General features: G+C 37.1%; 1 protein-coding gene, 1 long non-coding RNA gene and 1 pseudogene across 2 annotated transcripts in view; all 3 read left to right on the top strand.

Moving 5' to 3' along the window:
- The window catches only part of LEMD3 (LEM domain containing 3), a 69,697-nt gene extending 67,298 nt beyond the window's left edge, over window positions 1-2,399 (top strand). Inside the window, exon 13 of the mRNA XM_043887993.1 lies at window positions 200-2,399. Within this exon, the coding sequence (XP_043743928.1) occupies window positions 200-363 (164 nt within the window). The 3' untranslated portion in view covers window positions 364-2,399. The remainder of the gene's footprint in view (window positions 1-199) is intronic.
- Window positions 2,400-4,457: 2,058 nt separating this feature from the next.
- Window positions 4,458-14,075, top strand: LOC122684126. Its single transcript, XR_006337941.1, has 2 exons — window positions 4,458-4,698; window positions 13,548-14,075. It is a non-coding gene; the product is annotated as an uncharacterized LOC122684126 (long non-coding RNA).
- On the top strand, window positions 6,034-10,782 carry LOC122684119 (annotated as a pseudogene).
- Window positions 14,076-15,457: the final 1,382 nt, after the last annotated feature.

Raw genomic sequence — 15,457 nt, 5'->3', positions numbered from 1 at the left:
CAGACATTTTGAAAAGATAAATTATGGCTTACTGTTAAATTCTACCAGATTTTAAATTAAAGAATCTTAGGTTATCATTTGTAGAGTAATAATTTTAGATTATTTTATTTGTGTTCATTTATCTTTTACCACCGTTTGTTTTCTATTAATATTAAGCACATTCATACAGATCTAAAATATTATTTTTATCTTACAACAGGGAAATTGGTTACAGTAAAATATTTACGACTAGATAGATATCACCATCGCTTTCCCCAGGCTCTTACTTGCAACACTCCCTTGAAGCCATCAAATAAACATATGAACTCTATGTCTCATCTTCGTCTTCGGACTGGCCTAGCCAATTCTCAAGGAGGTTCCTGAAAAGACTTTCTTCCACTCCTAAGACTGTTCTTTACAGTAGGAAAATTCCTGTTTGGCTTCCTGTCTCCCTTTTTAATGCTTTTTGTATGTAATATTTTTATTGAATACAGCTCTATTTGAACGTTCCAGAAATCTTAAGGTTCCAAAGGGACTTAGCAGTGAGGCAGCAATGCTGAGTAGATAGAGTAATTGTTTTGTTCAGTTTTTGCAGTTCAGTTAAGCCAATGCACTTAAAAGTTTTGCATGAGGAACATTGACCTTATTAAGCATTTTCAGATGTGATGGTTATATTTTGCACCAAGAAGTGTTTGAATAACCACACAAAAGCATGGGGAAAAGGCTTCTTGTTTTTCCATAATTTCCTGTAAACTGATATTGTGAATTTTTGTATACAGTCACCTAAATAGTTCCTTACAGGCTAATGTGGTAAAACTGTTAATTTCCCAATTTAACCTTAGGTTTCTATTGCTTGTAAGAGATTCATTTGCTACAGCTGGAATATGGGAAAATCAACTAGGGTTTAGTGGTTACATAAAAGTGTAAGTGGATGTACATGTACTTAAACTGGCTTTTGTATATATGTATAAATGCTGGTGATGGCCAAAGTAGTCTGTTTTGTGAGGATGTCTGCATTAAAGCAGTAAAATAAGCTTCCTATTTTATTCATAATCTAATGTGTGTATATATATGTATGTGTATATATGTGTGTATGTATATATATATATGTGTGTATGTGTATATGTGTATATATACACACACATATATACATATGGCTGGACTATCATACAGATCAAACAGCCAAACACCTGGAAGTATTAGATACAAGTTTAAAATAACTTTTATAGGTTTTATATAAAAATGTCTTGAGTATGATTTTGTGTGAAAGTTCCAATATCAATTGTAATAGATTCAAATTTATGTGAGCAATAAAAAAGCAATTGGCAGATATTGGGAAAGTATTTTGTGAAAAGCTGTATTTATTATAAATACTAGGGCTATGACATAGTACCACTGGGATTAAGTCATTTTCCCAATCTATTTATAATTTAATGAAATGTTAGCTTCCCTGTTGTATGTCAAGTTTAAAGCAGGGCACATTGTCGCAGCAAAATGTGTATTTGAAAAATTCCGTTTGCAATTTTGGGTCATGAAAGTCCACAGTATATTAAAGAGTGATGGTCACTTTGTGCCTGGGTATTTACTTTGTTTCAGTAAAGTTACTTTATTATGGTTTATGATTTCAGATTAAAATAGTTTTGGAGCAAAGTTTACTTGTAATGTAGCAATTGGCTTTTTAAAAACAACCTGTTGGTATATCATTGTCAGTCCAAATGAATATGTGAAACAGCTGAAATTGTACCAATTTTGATTTTGTTTAAAGCTCAGTTTCCTTTTATTTAAAATTGTATATGTGTTAGGTTTGCCGCATGAACTTGCACAGTTAATGCACGTTTCCCAGTTAAGTAAACATGATGCACACTGCTCTGTAACAGAAAACCTTACTGTGCCTTACCTATGTGCTTTTGTGGGCACCATGTTTATGAAGAATAAAAAATGATTTGTTATCTGAAGAGAATAAATTTTAAATTCTCAGTTTATGTCTCAGATGCTAACGTGTGGAAATATAAATATATATATATAATATATAAAATAACCAATCTTTCTGTATTTTATGTGCATCACAGTGATTTATCTGAGCTTAGTGACCCCATCTTGTGACCTGTTACAAGAGTGAATGTAAAAAAATAGTTGTGGCATTTTAAGAGGTCGCCTTTTGATGCATACGCATCTTTTTCTTGCTTCTAAAACATATTCCATGTAAGCATTGTACACTTACTATTGTAATATATACTATTATGCAGCTTATTTTATCTGAAACTGTTAAGCCGACCAAGATCCCTCCCTGCAAGACAGATGGGAATGTGTATAATAACTAGATATTTGAGAAGTTCTGAAGTTTGATGTAATCTGTTACTTGTCCTGTTTAAAAAAAGGAAAAAAATTCTAATTAAAAATTTATTAGGTTTTTTTTTTAATGTGTCTTGGCTTTTAAAAAAAAACTTTTGAAGTGCTCTGTGTCTTTATTTTATTTTATTTTTTAACCAGTGAAAGTAGATCCCTTCATTTTTAATCTTTTTGGGTATTTGTAAATATACATATGCTATAAAAGTGGATGAAAATTAATTTTAACTTTCATCCATAAAGTTAATTTTCTTTATGAAAATGTCTTTGTTTAACTTTCAAGTGTTTGGCTCAAAGTGGGGCAAGAATATAGATCAGATAGCACTGCTTAGTTTAGCTAAACATTTTTTCATAGCAAGACTTGCTCAAAAAAGGAAGCCATTCTTTCACACATTCTGGCTCAAACGCCTTATCATAAATAAACAGTCTGTGGTCTTGCTACTTTGAGTAGCATTGGTTTAGATTTTTAGGTGGTTTAATCAAGTAAAAAGAAGACTTGACTTAGTTGGTAGAGTTTTATTGATTGCTAACAAATGTCAGGCACTATTACTTGTTAGGAGTGCAAAGATGAAAAAGACATGACACAGTCTTCAAGATGGTCATAATCCAGAGGAAGAACATAGACAGCTTACTTAAAAGGTAGTGTTGAAAATACAGTGAGAGCAGAAAGCAGAATAAATTCTGGGATTATAGAGAGGTACCTTATGCATCTTAGTAGATGGAGAAGATACCAGGACAGATGAAGTATTAATAACATTAGACAGTTTTGAATTAGTATAGATACAGTGATAAGTCTCTTTTCCCCTGAGCTCTCAGGGAAGTTTCTATTCTTGTGATGAGCTTATAAAAATTAATGTGTGGAACCTGAGTTACTACAAAATCCATTTTCATGCTCATTGGTCTGCAGATTCTTGAATATCCTGTGAATATTGAAGCCTCTTATTGAACTTTGTTATATTTTCTTTGTGTGCTATTCACTGTTTGGATGACAAGTTGTAATTTCCAAGTGAACAATGTCTTGAAGTATCATATGCCCAGAACATTTCCTTTAATTATATTGACCTTACAATTTTCATTCCTTGCTCCTGGTGACATTACATAGTACTATAGGTCACCTACGTGGCGGCTTCACCCTTTTTCCCTAGACTTATCAAGTCACTTCTTCAGATGACTCAACAAAGAATGCTAAATCAAGCAGAATTTTGGCAGCCACTCTTTTGGAAAGGATGTTCAAGAACAGGTATTTAATTGAAAATTAGAAACCATTAGTTGTGGTCTAAAGAAACTATCTATAATGCTCATTCTACTGGTCTAGTGAGCATGACTAGCTACTCCCTTTAAGTCTCACTGGAGAAACTATGACTAGGAATACATCCTGATGGTAGATTTCTATACCTAAGAAAGAATCTCTGCTTGGGGCAGCAGGATAGTCTCATTTTGTTGATTCTTAGACTTTAAAACCAGTAGAACCTGACTACTTTAGATTTACTGTTTCTCGCATGGGTGGACATTGGAGACCTGCACATGCTCCTTAAAGTTGGAAAGAAGGCCATCTAGGTATAGAAAGATCCATATAGTGAAAGCTATGGTTTTTCCAGTAGTCATGTATGGATGTGAGAGTTGGACCATAAAGAAGGCTGAGCACCAAAGAATTGATGCTTTTGAACTGTGCTGTTGGGAGAGACTCTTAAAAGTCCCTTGGTCTGCAAGAAGATCAAACCAGTCCATCCTAAAGGAAATCAGCCCTGAATATTCAACAACAATGCAGCAGCAGCAGCAGCTTTATTATACATCATTATACAACAGACAAATTCAAAATCTATTTGGCTCAGGAATTTTACTAAAAAGATAGCTGGCTCAGAGATAAGAAAGCAGCAACTGAAAGAGGCAAAAATTGTTCAATTTAAAATTATAGTTGATTTACGTCATTGTGTTTCAGGTGTACAGCAGAGTGATTCAGTTATACAAACCAGTCCATCCTAAAGGAAGTAATTCCTGAGTATTCAGTGGAAGGACTGATGCTGAAGCTGAAGCTCCCTGATGCAGAGAGTCACCTCATTGGAAAAGACCCTGATGCTGGGAAAGATCAAAGGCAGGAGGAGAAGGGGGCGACAGAGGATGAAATGGTTGGGTGGCAACACTGACTCAGTGGACATGAATTTGAGCAGACTCGGGGAGATGGTGAAGGACAGGGAAGCCTGGCGTGCTGCATTCCGTGTGGTCGCCGAGTCGGACACAGCTGAGCGACTGAACAAGGCATAGAGAACACATGAAAAAGACAGACTGAGCAGAAACAACCCAGTGGATGTATTAACTGCACAGTTTCTCACGGCTGAATCACTGAGTACAAGACAATATGTAGAGATGTGAAAGGTAGGTGCTGATCAGTTCATGGAACACGCAGGTTATTCTGAATTTGGATGAAGGTTGTGAAAGGGAGATCAGGTGAGGATTTGTTGGACTGGAAAATGGAGAAAGGATTTGAAAAATACCCAAGAGAGAAAATGGGAAGGGTTTAATTAATTGGTTATTGAGAGAGCAATTGATGTCCAATTTCCTAATATAGGAATTCTAATCCAATATTTGGAGAATAGGTGATAAGTGAGAAATTGGATGGGAAAGATGATTAATTGAATTTTTGGATATGTTGAGATTGGGATCCCTGTGGAATATCCAGGTGGATATCCCTAGTGGGTGATTAGATTTTCAATTCTGAGGTATTTTGAGAAAAATCTGAGCTGGAGATAGATACAGTTTGGGAGTTAAAACCACAGAGGTGAATTAGATGACCCAGAGAGAGAGAGTCCATATAAAGACAGAAATTTAGTTTAATCCTAATTCTGCCATATATAGCTATTTGGCCCTTCTGTGGCAATTTGGGTTGGGGTGAGATATTAAAATTCTGAAACAAAGTAAGAGGGTAGAATTTGAAAAGGTATTTGAATGGGGTGATGTTGAAAGAGAAATTTGGTATGACTTACATTTCTAGCTTAGGCAACTGGTTAGATGGTGTTGACATTCCCTAATTATGGATGGGGATGGGGGGAGGGGAGCCGGATGCTAGTCAGGATACTAGACAAGACTTCCCAGAATTGCAAGAGTTAAGCTAAATAGCCCTTCTGACTTTTCTTTTTCTAGTGTAGGACATTGTTGGAGGAAAGGTAATAGGGACAATCTATCACCCTTTTTTTGAGACTCTCTCCAAAAAACAGAACTGTTAACTTCCACAAGGTCCTAGCACTGTCTGTGATTGTCTAAGATTGATTGAAAATTTTCCTGATTGTAGAAAATGAGATGTTGACTATATCTGTAAACCTATGACTGTTGAAAGAAGGAATAAATACAAAAGTTGGTTTTTAAATAGGATTGTTTGTAAATGGTTTGCCACACACTCATGACCAGGATCTCGTTTGTTGCTATATATTATACCCTTATAAAGCCTTTGTAAGCTAGTCCAGTTTTATAGGCCTGGAAATCATTTTTTTCCCTTGGTTACTTTATTTCTCCTTAGATTTATTGAGTTAATTAAAAAATGTAACTTTAAAGTGCAGTTTTAGTTTAATAGTTCCAAGTGCTACAATACTTCCTGTTACTTAAAAAAAATTAATGTGGATATTTTGAGATTTCAGTAACTTCATTTACTACTGAGTAATAGCTAAAGCTCAAGTTGGCCTGTCCAGTGCTGTACAATACTTAATATAATGTCAGCCATGTATAATTTTAAAATTTCTGATGGCCACATTGTAGAAAGTAAAAAAACAGGTGAGATTACTCTTAATACATTTTATTTGACCATATATGTCCAGGATATTATGATCTCAATATGTAATAAAAGATTTTATTAATGATTTTTTACATGCTTTGACATCTAGAATATAGATGACGCTTACAGCTAGGGTGACCCTGTGTTGTATAACTTACAGTACTAAAACTTGTACAGATGGTCACCTTATTTATAGCTGATCTTTCAGATGCTACATTTTCACTGAAAATGTTTGATCTATATTTAGGTTTCATAAAATCTGCAGTTAGAAAAGTTTATTCACATACCCAGTTTCTTCCAAATAGACTTAAAAATGTTCCTGTAACTAAATCAGGTATCAGTTGTTAAATTCACATTAATCCAAATTAAAGACTTCAGTTCTCCAGTTGGCCCAGCCACGTTCTGAGTGCTGAGTAGCTACGTGTGGCCGGTGATGACCACGTTGCCAGTGCCAGTTTAGACAGCCTGTACGTTTCTAGCTAAACTGCGCTGCTTGCCCTTCCCCTTCACACTTAACTTTTGCTTGATTCTGACTTTACTGGCATTGTTGCTATTCTTTTTGCCTGAAACATGCTTCATTTCCGTCTTTTATATACCCAAATGTTGCTCCTCTTCCAGGAAGTGTTATTGATTGCCTTTGGGTTGGAACGAATTTCTATCCTGTGCATTCCTGAAGTATTTGGTTTCACTTGTCTTATGGTTTTGGCAGTTTCTGTGTTGTGTTCTAGTATTCATTAATCTGTTCTAGTTTGGCTTCTGTCTTTATTACCCCTCTGAAATCACTGTCTAGAGATCACCACAAACTTCCTTTTGCCAAATTCTAGAGTCATTTCTATGTCCTCACCTTCCTTGAACTCAGCACCATCTAACACAGCTGATCATTACCTCCCATTTTACTTAAAAATTTTTATTACGAAGTAATTCACACATACTAGAATATATATATGAAGGCTTCCCTGGTGGCTCAGACGGTAAAGAATCTGCTTTCCATGCAGGAGATGTGGGTTCGATTCCTGGGTTGGGAAGGTCCCCTGGAAAAGGAAATGGCTACCCACTCCAGCATTCTTGCCTGGGAAATCGTCATGGACAGAGGAGCCTGGCAGGCTACAGTCCATGGGGTCACAAAGAGTCGGACATGACCAAGCGACTTAACACTTTGACTTTCACTTAGGAAGTGTATATTTTACTTACATTTTGAAGTACAACATCATTTAAAAAATAGAACATTAACTTTGAAGTGCCTCAGTGTCTTTAATGCTTCTCTTTCGTTCTTGACTTCCCGATGACAGCTATCTGAATTTTGTATCAATAAATCTTTTATTTTTCATTATAATTTTACCACATGTTTGTGTGTCTCTATAAGTACAGTATTTCCTGCTTTTGGCTTTTCTGTGAATGGAATCAAATTATATGTATACTTTAGTGACTTTTTTTGCTCAGCTTTGTTTTTGAGATTCATCTGTATAGATGCATGTAGCTAAGACTCATCGTCATAGCTATATAATATTCTATTACGAAATGCATACTATGATTTATCCATTCACCTATGGACATTTAGATTATTTTTAGTTTTTTTATTATTATAAGCAAGGTAGTTATGAACATTTCTTCTTGGACATGTTTCCAGCTGCATGCATTCAAGTTTCCTAGGTCATTGAGACTCAAGAAATATGGTTCTTCAATTAGCAGTATAAACATTACCTGGGAATGTGTTAGTCCAAGCAGATTTGGGGCCCCACTCTAGACTTACTGAATCAGAAATTTTGAGTTGGGGCCTGGTTCTGTGTTTTAAGGGCTTCCCTTGTGGCTCAGCTGGTAAAGAATCTGCCTGCAATGAAGGAGACCTGGGTTTGATACCTGGGTTAGGAAAATCCCCTGGAGAAGGGAAAGGCCACCCACTTCAGTATTCTGGCCTGGAGAATTTGGGTCACAAAGAGTTGAACATGACTGAGTGAGTTTCACTCCCTCTGTTTTAATAAATCCTCCAGATGATGCTGGTGGCATACTCAAGTTTGAGAACCATTGACGTCAAGGTACCCTTTGTGAGATTAATTTGCACCTTCTGATTATGATTTTTGACTTCCATATTCTTTTTTAAATACTTTATAATACTTTTCCCCTCTTTTTTTCCGTGACACTTGAGTACTCCTGATGAGGAAATGATTTACAACTGATGAGGAAATGATTTACAACTAAGGGACTAGACTGAAAAATCACACAAGGAAAGCCTGTCAGGTGTATTCTACAGCAACGCGCTCAAGGCTCTGGCAAAGTCATAAACTGAAACAGTTTTCTTTGATGATAAAGTCAGCCTGCTCAAAGACAGTCTGTTCAGCCCAACCTTTTGCTAGCTGCCAACTAATAAGTTTATTAAAAAAACTGTATAAACAAGACTTACTGTTTCTAAACTCTCTGCAATTTGTTCCCTCCCTTTTCCCACCTCTTGCACATTTTTTTGCCTTTTTTGCTTTGATAAGTTTTTGATTGTCTACCTCATGTGACTAAATCTGCATACAAGTAACTAATTAAATATTTCTGAGTATCCTTTCACACACCACAATTCTGTTACTGTTTTTTTTCTCCTACTTAACTGGTTACTCTTTTTCAGTCTCCACTGCCAGCTCCATCCCCTTTACTCAGTCTTTTAATATTGCAGTGCCCTGGGCTAGAGTCTAAGCTCCTGCTATTCTCTATCTAGATATTTGCTCTAGATAGTCCTGTTTTATGGTTTAGTTGCTATATGTGTCCAACTCTTGCAACCCCATGGTCTGTAGCCTGCCAGGCTCCTCTGTCCATGGGATTCTCCAGGCAGGAATATTGGAGTGGGTTGCCATTTCCTTCTCCAAGATAGTCCTACCTGGGTCTAATAAATGATGCAAATTTTTATCTCCAGCCTTGACTCCTCCCCTAGGTCTAGACTTTTTTCAGCTCAATACTTGATATTTTCATTTGGATGACTAGAGGTTTTTCACCTTTTACATACCAAAACAAAATGCTGATTTCCATGCCTAACTGCCTCCAAACTTACTCTTCTAGTCTCTCCTTTCTCCATAAATTACATACATCTTAAACTCAAGACCTAGGAGTTATCATTTATTTCCTCTTTTTCCCTCAATTACCATATTCAATTAGTTAGTCCTTTCAGCTCTTCCATATCTGTCTAATCTCCAGTCTATCCATTCTCTGTCCATTTCTGTCTTGCCTGGATGGCTGTAAAAGCTTGCTAAGCTGGTTTCCTTGTTCCCTGCTCAGCGACAGTTAATGTGGCATGCAGGAATCAAAGTTGTCTTCAGAAACGTGTATCAGAACATGACATTCCCTAGAACAAAATCTTGCAATGATTCCCACTGCATTTCAAATAAAATCCATATATTTTATCATGGCCTTCAGGGCCCTCTATATACTGGACTATGCCCATCTCTTCAACTATTTCTCCTATCATGCCTCAACTTTCTCCACTCATTCTGGTTTCCTTTCTACTCCTCGGATACACAACTTACCTTCGGGCATTCATACTTGTTGTGTCTGGAATTCTGTTCCCCTGAGCCTAGATCTTTATGTTTGATGAAGTCCAGTTTACTATTTTGTTGTTGTTGTTGCTTGTGTTTTGCTGCCTAAGACTTTGTGTAACCCTAGATCATGATCATTTGTTTTCTTCTAAGAGTTTTATTATTTTTGCTGTCATGTTTAGGTCATTGATCCATTTTGAGCTACGTTTTATATACAATGAGAGGGTAGGGGTCCAGCTTTATTGTTACATATGTGAATATCTGTTTTGGATGTCCTGGCACCATTTGTTGAAAAGACTATTCTTTGCTCCTCTTGAATTATCTTGCCACTCTCGCTGAAAATTAGGTAACAGTAAAAGTGAGTGTTTAGAGCCCTGTAGTGCCAGGGAGGCACCAGCTGCCCCATGGGGAGGAGGCTGAGTCTGCAGTGTGAGGAAGTTCCCGGCCCCTCTGCGCCTGTTTCTAGCAGAGCCAGTGTGAGATGAAGAGACAATCCTTCCCAGCCACTGGGATAATCAAGAGTTTTGGCCGGACCTTCGAGCACACACCGAGATAGGAGCCAGATGAAAAGCACAGACTATGGTGCTGAAACGGATTAATAAGGAATTTAGTAATTTGGCCCGTGACCCTCTGCAGGTCCAGTTGGGGATGATATGTTTCTTAGGCAAGCCACAATTATGGGACCTAATGACAACCCATATCTAGATGGTGTATCCATTTTCCTTCAGACTGCCCCTTCAAAGCACCTAAGGTTGCATTTACAACAAGAATGTATCATCCAAATATTAACAGTAATGACAGCATTTGTCTTGATATTCTAAGATCACAGTGGTCTCCTGCTTTAACTATTTCTGAAGTTCTTTTATCCGTTTGTTCACTGCTATGTGATCCAAACCCAGATGACTCCCTAGTGCCAGAGATTGCATGGATCTATAAAACAGACGAGATAAGTACAACAGAATATCTCAGGAATGTACTCAGAGGTATGCTGTGTGATGCTACCTTAAAGTCAGACTAACCTGCATTATAACTGGAGTAAACTTTAAATTACTGTTCCTTTTTTGATTTTCTTATCTGGCTGCTCCCCTATCAGACCTCATCTTTTTTAATTTTATTTTTTATTTACCTCCCTCCATTCATTCACATGCTCATCTGAGAAGACTTAAGTTCTTCCAGCTTTGGACACTAACTGCTTTTAGAGACTGTAAAGTAGTTACAAGAGAAGAGTTGCCCAAGATGCAGAATTTTTTTAAAAATGGAGCATGTGTATTATGTGGCCAATGTCTTCACTCTAACTTGGTTATGAGACTAAAACCATTCCTGACTGCTCTTAAGTGCTGAAGAATCATCTGAGACGGAGGGAGATGGATGCTGAGATGTACATCAAAGGAAGCAGCATCCATTCTTGTTTGAGCCTTCCACTGTTAGAGATTTGAGGTTACATGATATACTTTCTGCTCATAACTGATGTGGCTAGAGAATTGGTATTGAATTTATAGTATCAGCAGAACAGAAAATGTGATGTATTTTATGCATGTTAATAAAGGAATGACCAGTTCTGGTTCTACAGAGAATGGAAATTGGAAGTCAAACACCCTTTGTATTCCAAAATAGGTTCTCAAAACATTTTGTAATTTTCATTTAAATTGTTAGGAGGCTTGGAGTTGCTAGTTAATCTATCTTCCAGTATACTGTTTAATATAGCAGAGAATAAATGATGCAAGTTGTCAATGGATGAGTGACCAACTAGCTCTGCTAGTAACTGATTTATTTTTCTTCAATAAAGTTGCATAAACCAATGAGTTAGCTGCCTGGATTAATCAGTATGGGAAACAACCTTTTGTAAGTGCAAAGCCATTTTTTGTATATACTTTTGGGATTTGCCTCATTGTTTGACGTCAAATGATGTAAAGTTCAAGACAGTGAATATTTTGCCATGTTCAGTTAAAAGTGTGCAGTCCGTTACAAGTTGATATATTGACTGACTTGATTTATACGGAATCAAGAAGCTATTGAGATTGTGTAGCTTTAGTATGCTGCACATGATCCTGGCAGCTGGGAGCTCATAGATGGACTTGGAACCCAGCAGTTTTGAAACATACATGTGGAGTTTAAGAAATTTATTTTCCAGGTGCAACCCCCATCTAACTAAATTTTTTCTTCACCTTGCACACTTGACAGCTGAAAAGATGATAACATGGAAGTGACAATGGGTCAAAATTTACAAAATAAAGTACTCTTTTGCTGTGGGAGTTGACATGAGGCTATGTTGAAGTGGCTACCTATGTGGGATATTGAGTTTTTTTAGTGGATTGAATATCCATTAAAATGGATTTGTTCAGCCATTTACATTAATGAGTATTTAAGTGCAACAGATACCACTTCAGGTGACTTAGTTCAGTTCATTTCAGTCACTCAGTCGTGTCCGACTCTTTCAACCCCGTGGACTACAGCACGACAGGCCTCCCTGTCTGTCACCAACTTCTGGAGTTTACTCAAACTCATGCCCATTGAGTCAGTGATGCCATCCAGCCATCTCATCCTCTGTCGTCCCCTTCTCCCACCTTCAGTCTTTACCAGCATCAGGGTCTTTTCCAATGTCAGTTCTTCACATCAGGTGGCCAAAGTATTGGAGTTTCAGCTTCAGCATCAGTCCTTCCAATGAATATTCAGGACTGATTTCCTTTAGGATGGACTGGTTGGATCTCCTTGCTGTCCAAGGGAATCTCAGGAGTCTTCTCCAACATCACAGTTCAAAAGCATCAATTCTTTGGCACTCAGCTTTCTTTATAGTCCAGCTCTCACATCCATACATGACTACTGGAAAAACCATAGCTTTGACTAGACAGACCTTTGTTCTCAAAGTAATGTCTACTTATTAACTTGCTGTCTAGGTTGGTCATAACTTTCCTTCCAAGGAGCAAACGTCTTTTAATTTCATGGCTGCAATCACCATCTGCAGTGATTTTGGAGCCCAAAAAAGTAAAGTCTGTCACTGTTTCCACTGTTTCCCCATCTATTTGCCATGAAGTGATGGGACCAATGCCAGGATCTTAGTTTTCTGAATGTGGAGTTTTAAGCCAACATTTTCACTCTCTTTCACTTTCATCAAGAGGCTCTTTAGTTCTTCGCTTTCTGCCATAAGTGTGGTGTCATCTGCATATCTGAGGTTATTGATATTTCTCCTGACAATCTTGATTCCAGCTTGTGCTTCATCCAGTTCAGCATTTTTCATGATGTACTCTGCATATAAGTTAAATAATCAGGGTGATGATATACAGCCTTGACGTACTCCTTTCCCTATTTGGAACCAGTCTGTTGTTCCATGTCCAGTTCTAACTGTTGCTTCTTGACCTGCATACAGATTTCTCAAGAGGCAGGTCAGGTGGTCTGGTAGTCCCATCTCTAAGAATTATCCACAGTTTAATTCAACAAGTAATGTATGGGACATGTGAGGAAAACTTTTCTAAAACAGATCAAAGAAAATAAATGGAGACAATCATCTTTCCTTGACTGAATATAGCAAATAGGCTCCCTAATTCTTCCTAAAGTAGTGAAGAAGTTTAATGCAATTCCAGTAAAGGTTTCCATAGATTTATTGGGTTGGTGCAAAAGTAATTGTGGCTTTGCATTGTTGAACTTTGCTGTTCAACAGTGCCATTTAAGAATGTATTGGGATACATTCTTAAATGTGGTTTGTTTTTTTTTTTTTTTGTATTTTCAAAATTGTAATTAGGTATTACCAAATAAAGTAATATACAACTCTTAATTTAGAGTGCAAAATAAAAGCACCTTGTTATTTACAAGGTGCAAAAACAAGAAAATACAACATAAACTTATCCACATTTTTAAATAGTTGTCTGTGTGATGATACATCATTTTATTGCACATTTCTTGCTTCATGTTTTTTTGCTAATGACTTAATGCTGTCTATTCTATATTTATTTTAGACTAGGGAAATGATATCTAAAAGCAAAAGACAAAAAGCAAATTTGAGTGATTTTCTTATTCGAGTTCAAAATGTGTTATAAAGCACCGGAGACAACTCACAACATAAACAATGCATTTGGCCCGGGAACTGCTAACGAACATACAATGCAGTGTGGTTCAAGTTTAGCAAAGGAGACAAGAGCTTTGAAGATGAGGAGTACAGTGGCTGGCCATCGGTGGTTGACAATACCAATTGAGAGAGAGAAGTTAACAAAGAACTCAACATCGACTATTCTATGATCATTCAGTACTTGATGCAAAGTGGAAAGGTGAAAAAGCTCAGTAAATGGGTGCTGTGTGAGCTGACCAAAAATTTTAAAAATTGTTGTTTTGAAGTGTTATCTACTCTTACTTTATGCAACAACAATGAACCATTTCTTGTTCAGATTGTGACATGCGACAGAAAGTGGATTTTATAACTATTGCCAAACCACTCAGTGATTGGACCAAGAAGCTCCAAAGCACTTCCCAAAGCCAAACTTGCACCATAAAAAGGTTATGGTCACTGTTTGGTGGTCTGCAGACTGTCTGATCCACTACAGCTTTCTGAATCCTGGAGAAACCATTACCTCTGAGAAGTATGCTCAGCAAATCAATGAGATACACCAAAACTGCAACACCTGCTGCCAGCATTGGTCAACAAAAAGGACCCAATTCTTCTCCACAACAGCACCCTACCACACATCACACAACCAGTGCTTCAAAAGTTGAACTAATTGGGCTACGAAGTTCTGTCTCATTCACCGTAGACCTGACCTCTCACCAACTACCATTTCTTTCATCTCAACAACTTTTTGGAGGGAAGATGCTTCCATAACCAGCTGCTGCTGCTGCTAAGTCGCATCAGTCATGTCCGACTCTGTGCGACCCCATAGACAGCAGCCCACCAGGCTCCACTATCCCTGGGATTCTCCAGGAAAGGACACTGGAATGGGTTGCCATTTCCTTCTCCAATGCATGAAAGTGAAAAGTGAAAGTGAAGTCGCTCAGTCATGTCCAACCCTTAGTGACCCCATGGACTGCAGCCTACCAGGCTCCTCCGTCCGTGGGATTTTCCAGGCAAGAGTACTGGAGTGGGGTGCCATTGCCTTCTCCATCCACAACCAGCAGGAGGCAGAAAATGCTTTCCAAGGGTTTGTTGAATCCCGAAGCACAGATTTTTATGCTACAGAAATAAACTTATTTCTCATTGGCAAAAATGTGTTGATTGTAATGCTTCCCATTTTGATTAATAAAGATGTGCTTGAGTGTAGTTATAATGATTTAAAATTCAAGGTCCAAAACCACAGTTACTTTACTAGTAAATTAATGTCTTGGGATTTTAAATTAATTTATAGAAAATCAGCTGAAAGGAATAACAAAGATATTAAATTATTGAATTAAAATATGATTAATAAGGAGAGATTGGCATCAGATGTTAAAATTAAATCTGTGTTAACATTGTTTAATTAGTCAGACAACTAATGCTTTGAAGCAGATACTTAATCAGTGCATAACTGATACCAGAAGGTCACTTAAATCTATTTAAGGGGGACCAAGTTTTCATAAGTAGTTTCACTAGAACTTTTAACTTGAAATTTTTTGCTAAGACTACAAAAAAACCTTACTTCCTTATAACATAGCTAACTTGTAAAATATTTTAACTCTTAGAAATGTTTTTTTTTACAAAATCATCTGATACATGGAATGATAATCTTCATTTCATCTTCAATGAATCATCTTACAAAACATCCCAGACTTCATCCATTTTTGTAAGAATGTCTCCTAGTCAAATCTTGTATCTTTGACCTTTTGTTCTTTTCAACTTTAATAGCTAGTTGGACTGATTGACACAGTCTATGGCTCTGCTCATGGCTTGAATAGTTTTCCA

This window comes from Cervus elaphus, chromosome 3 (assembly GCF_910594005.1).
Source record: "Cervus elaphus chromosome 3, mCerEla1.1, whole genome shotgun sequence".
In the NCBI taxonomy this organism is placed as follows: domain Eukaryota; kingdom Metazoa; phylum Chordata; class Mammalia; order Artiodactyla; family Cervidae; genus Cervus; species Cervus elaphus.
Note: the sequence above shows the minus strand (reverse complement) of the source record. Positions and strands in the feature narration are given on the sequence as shown.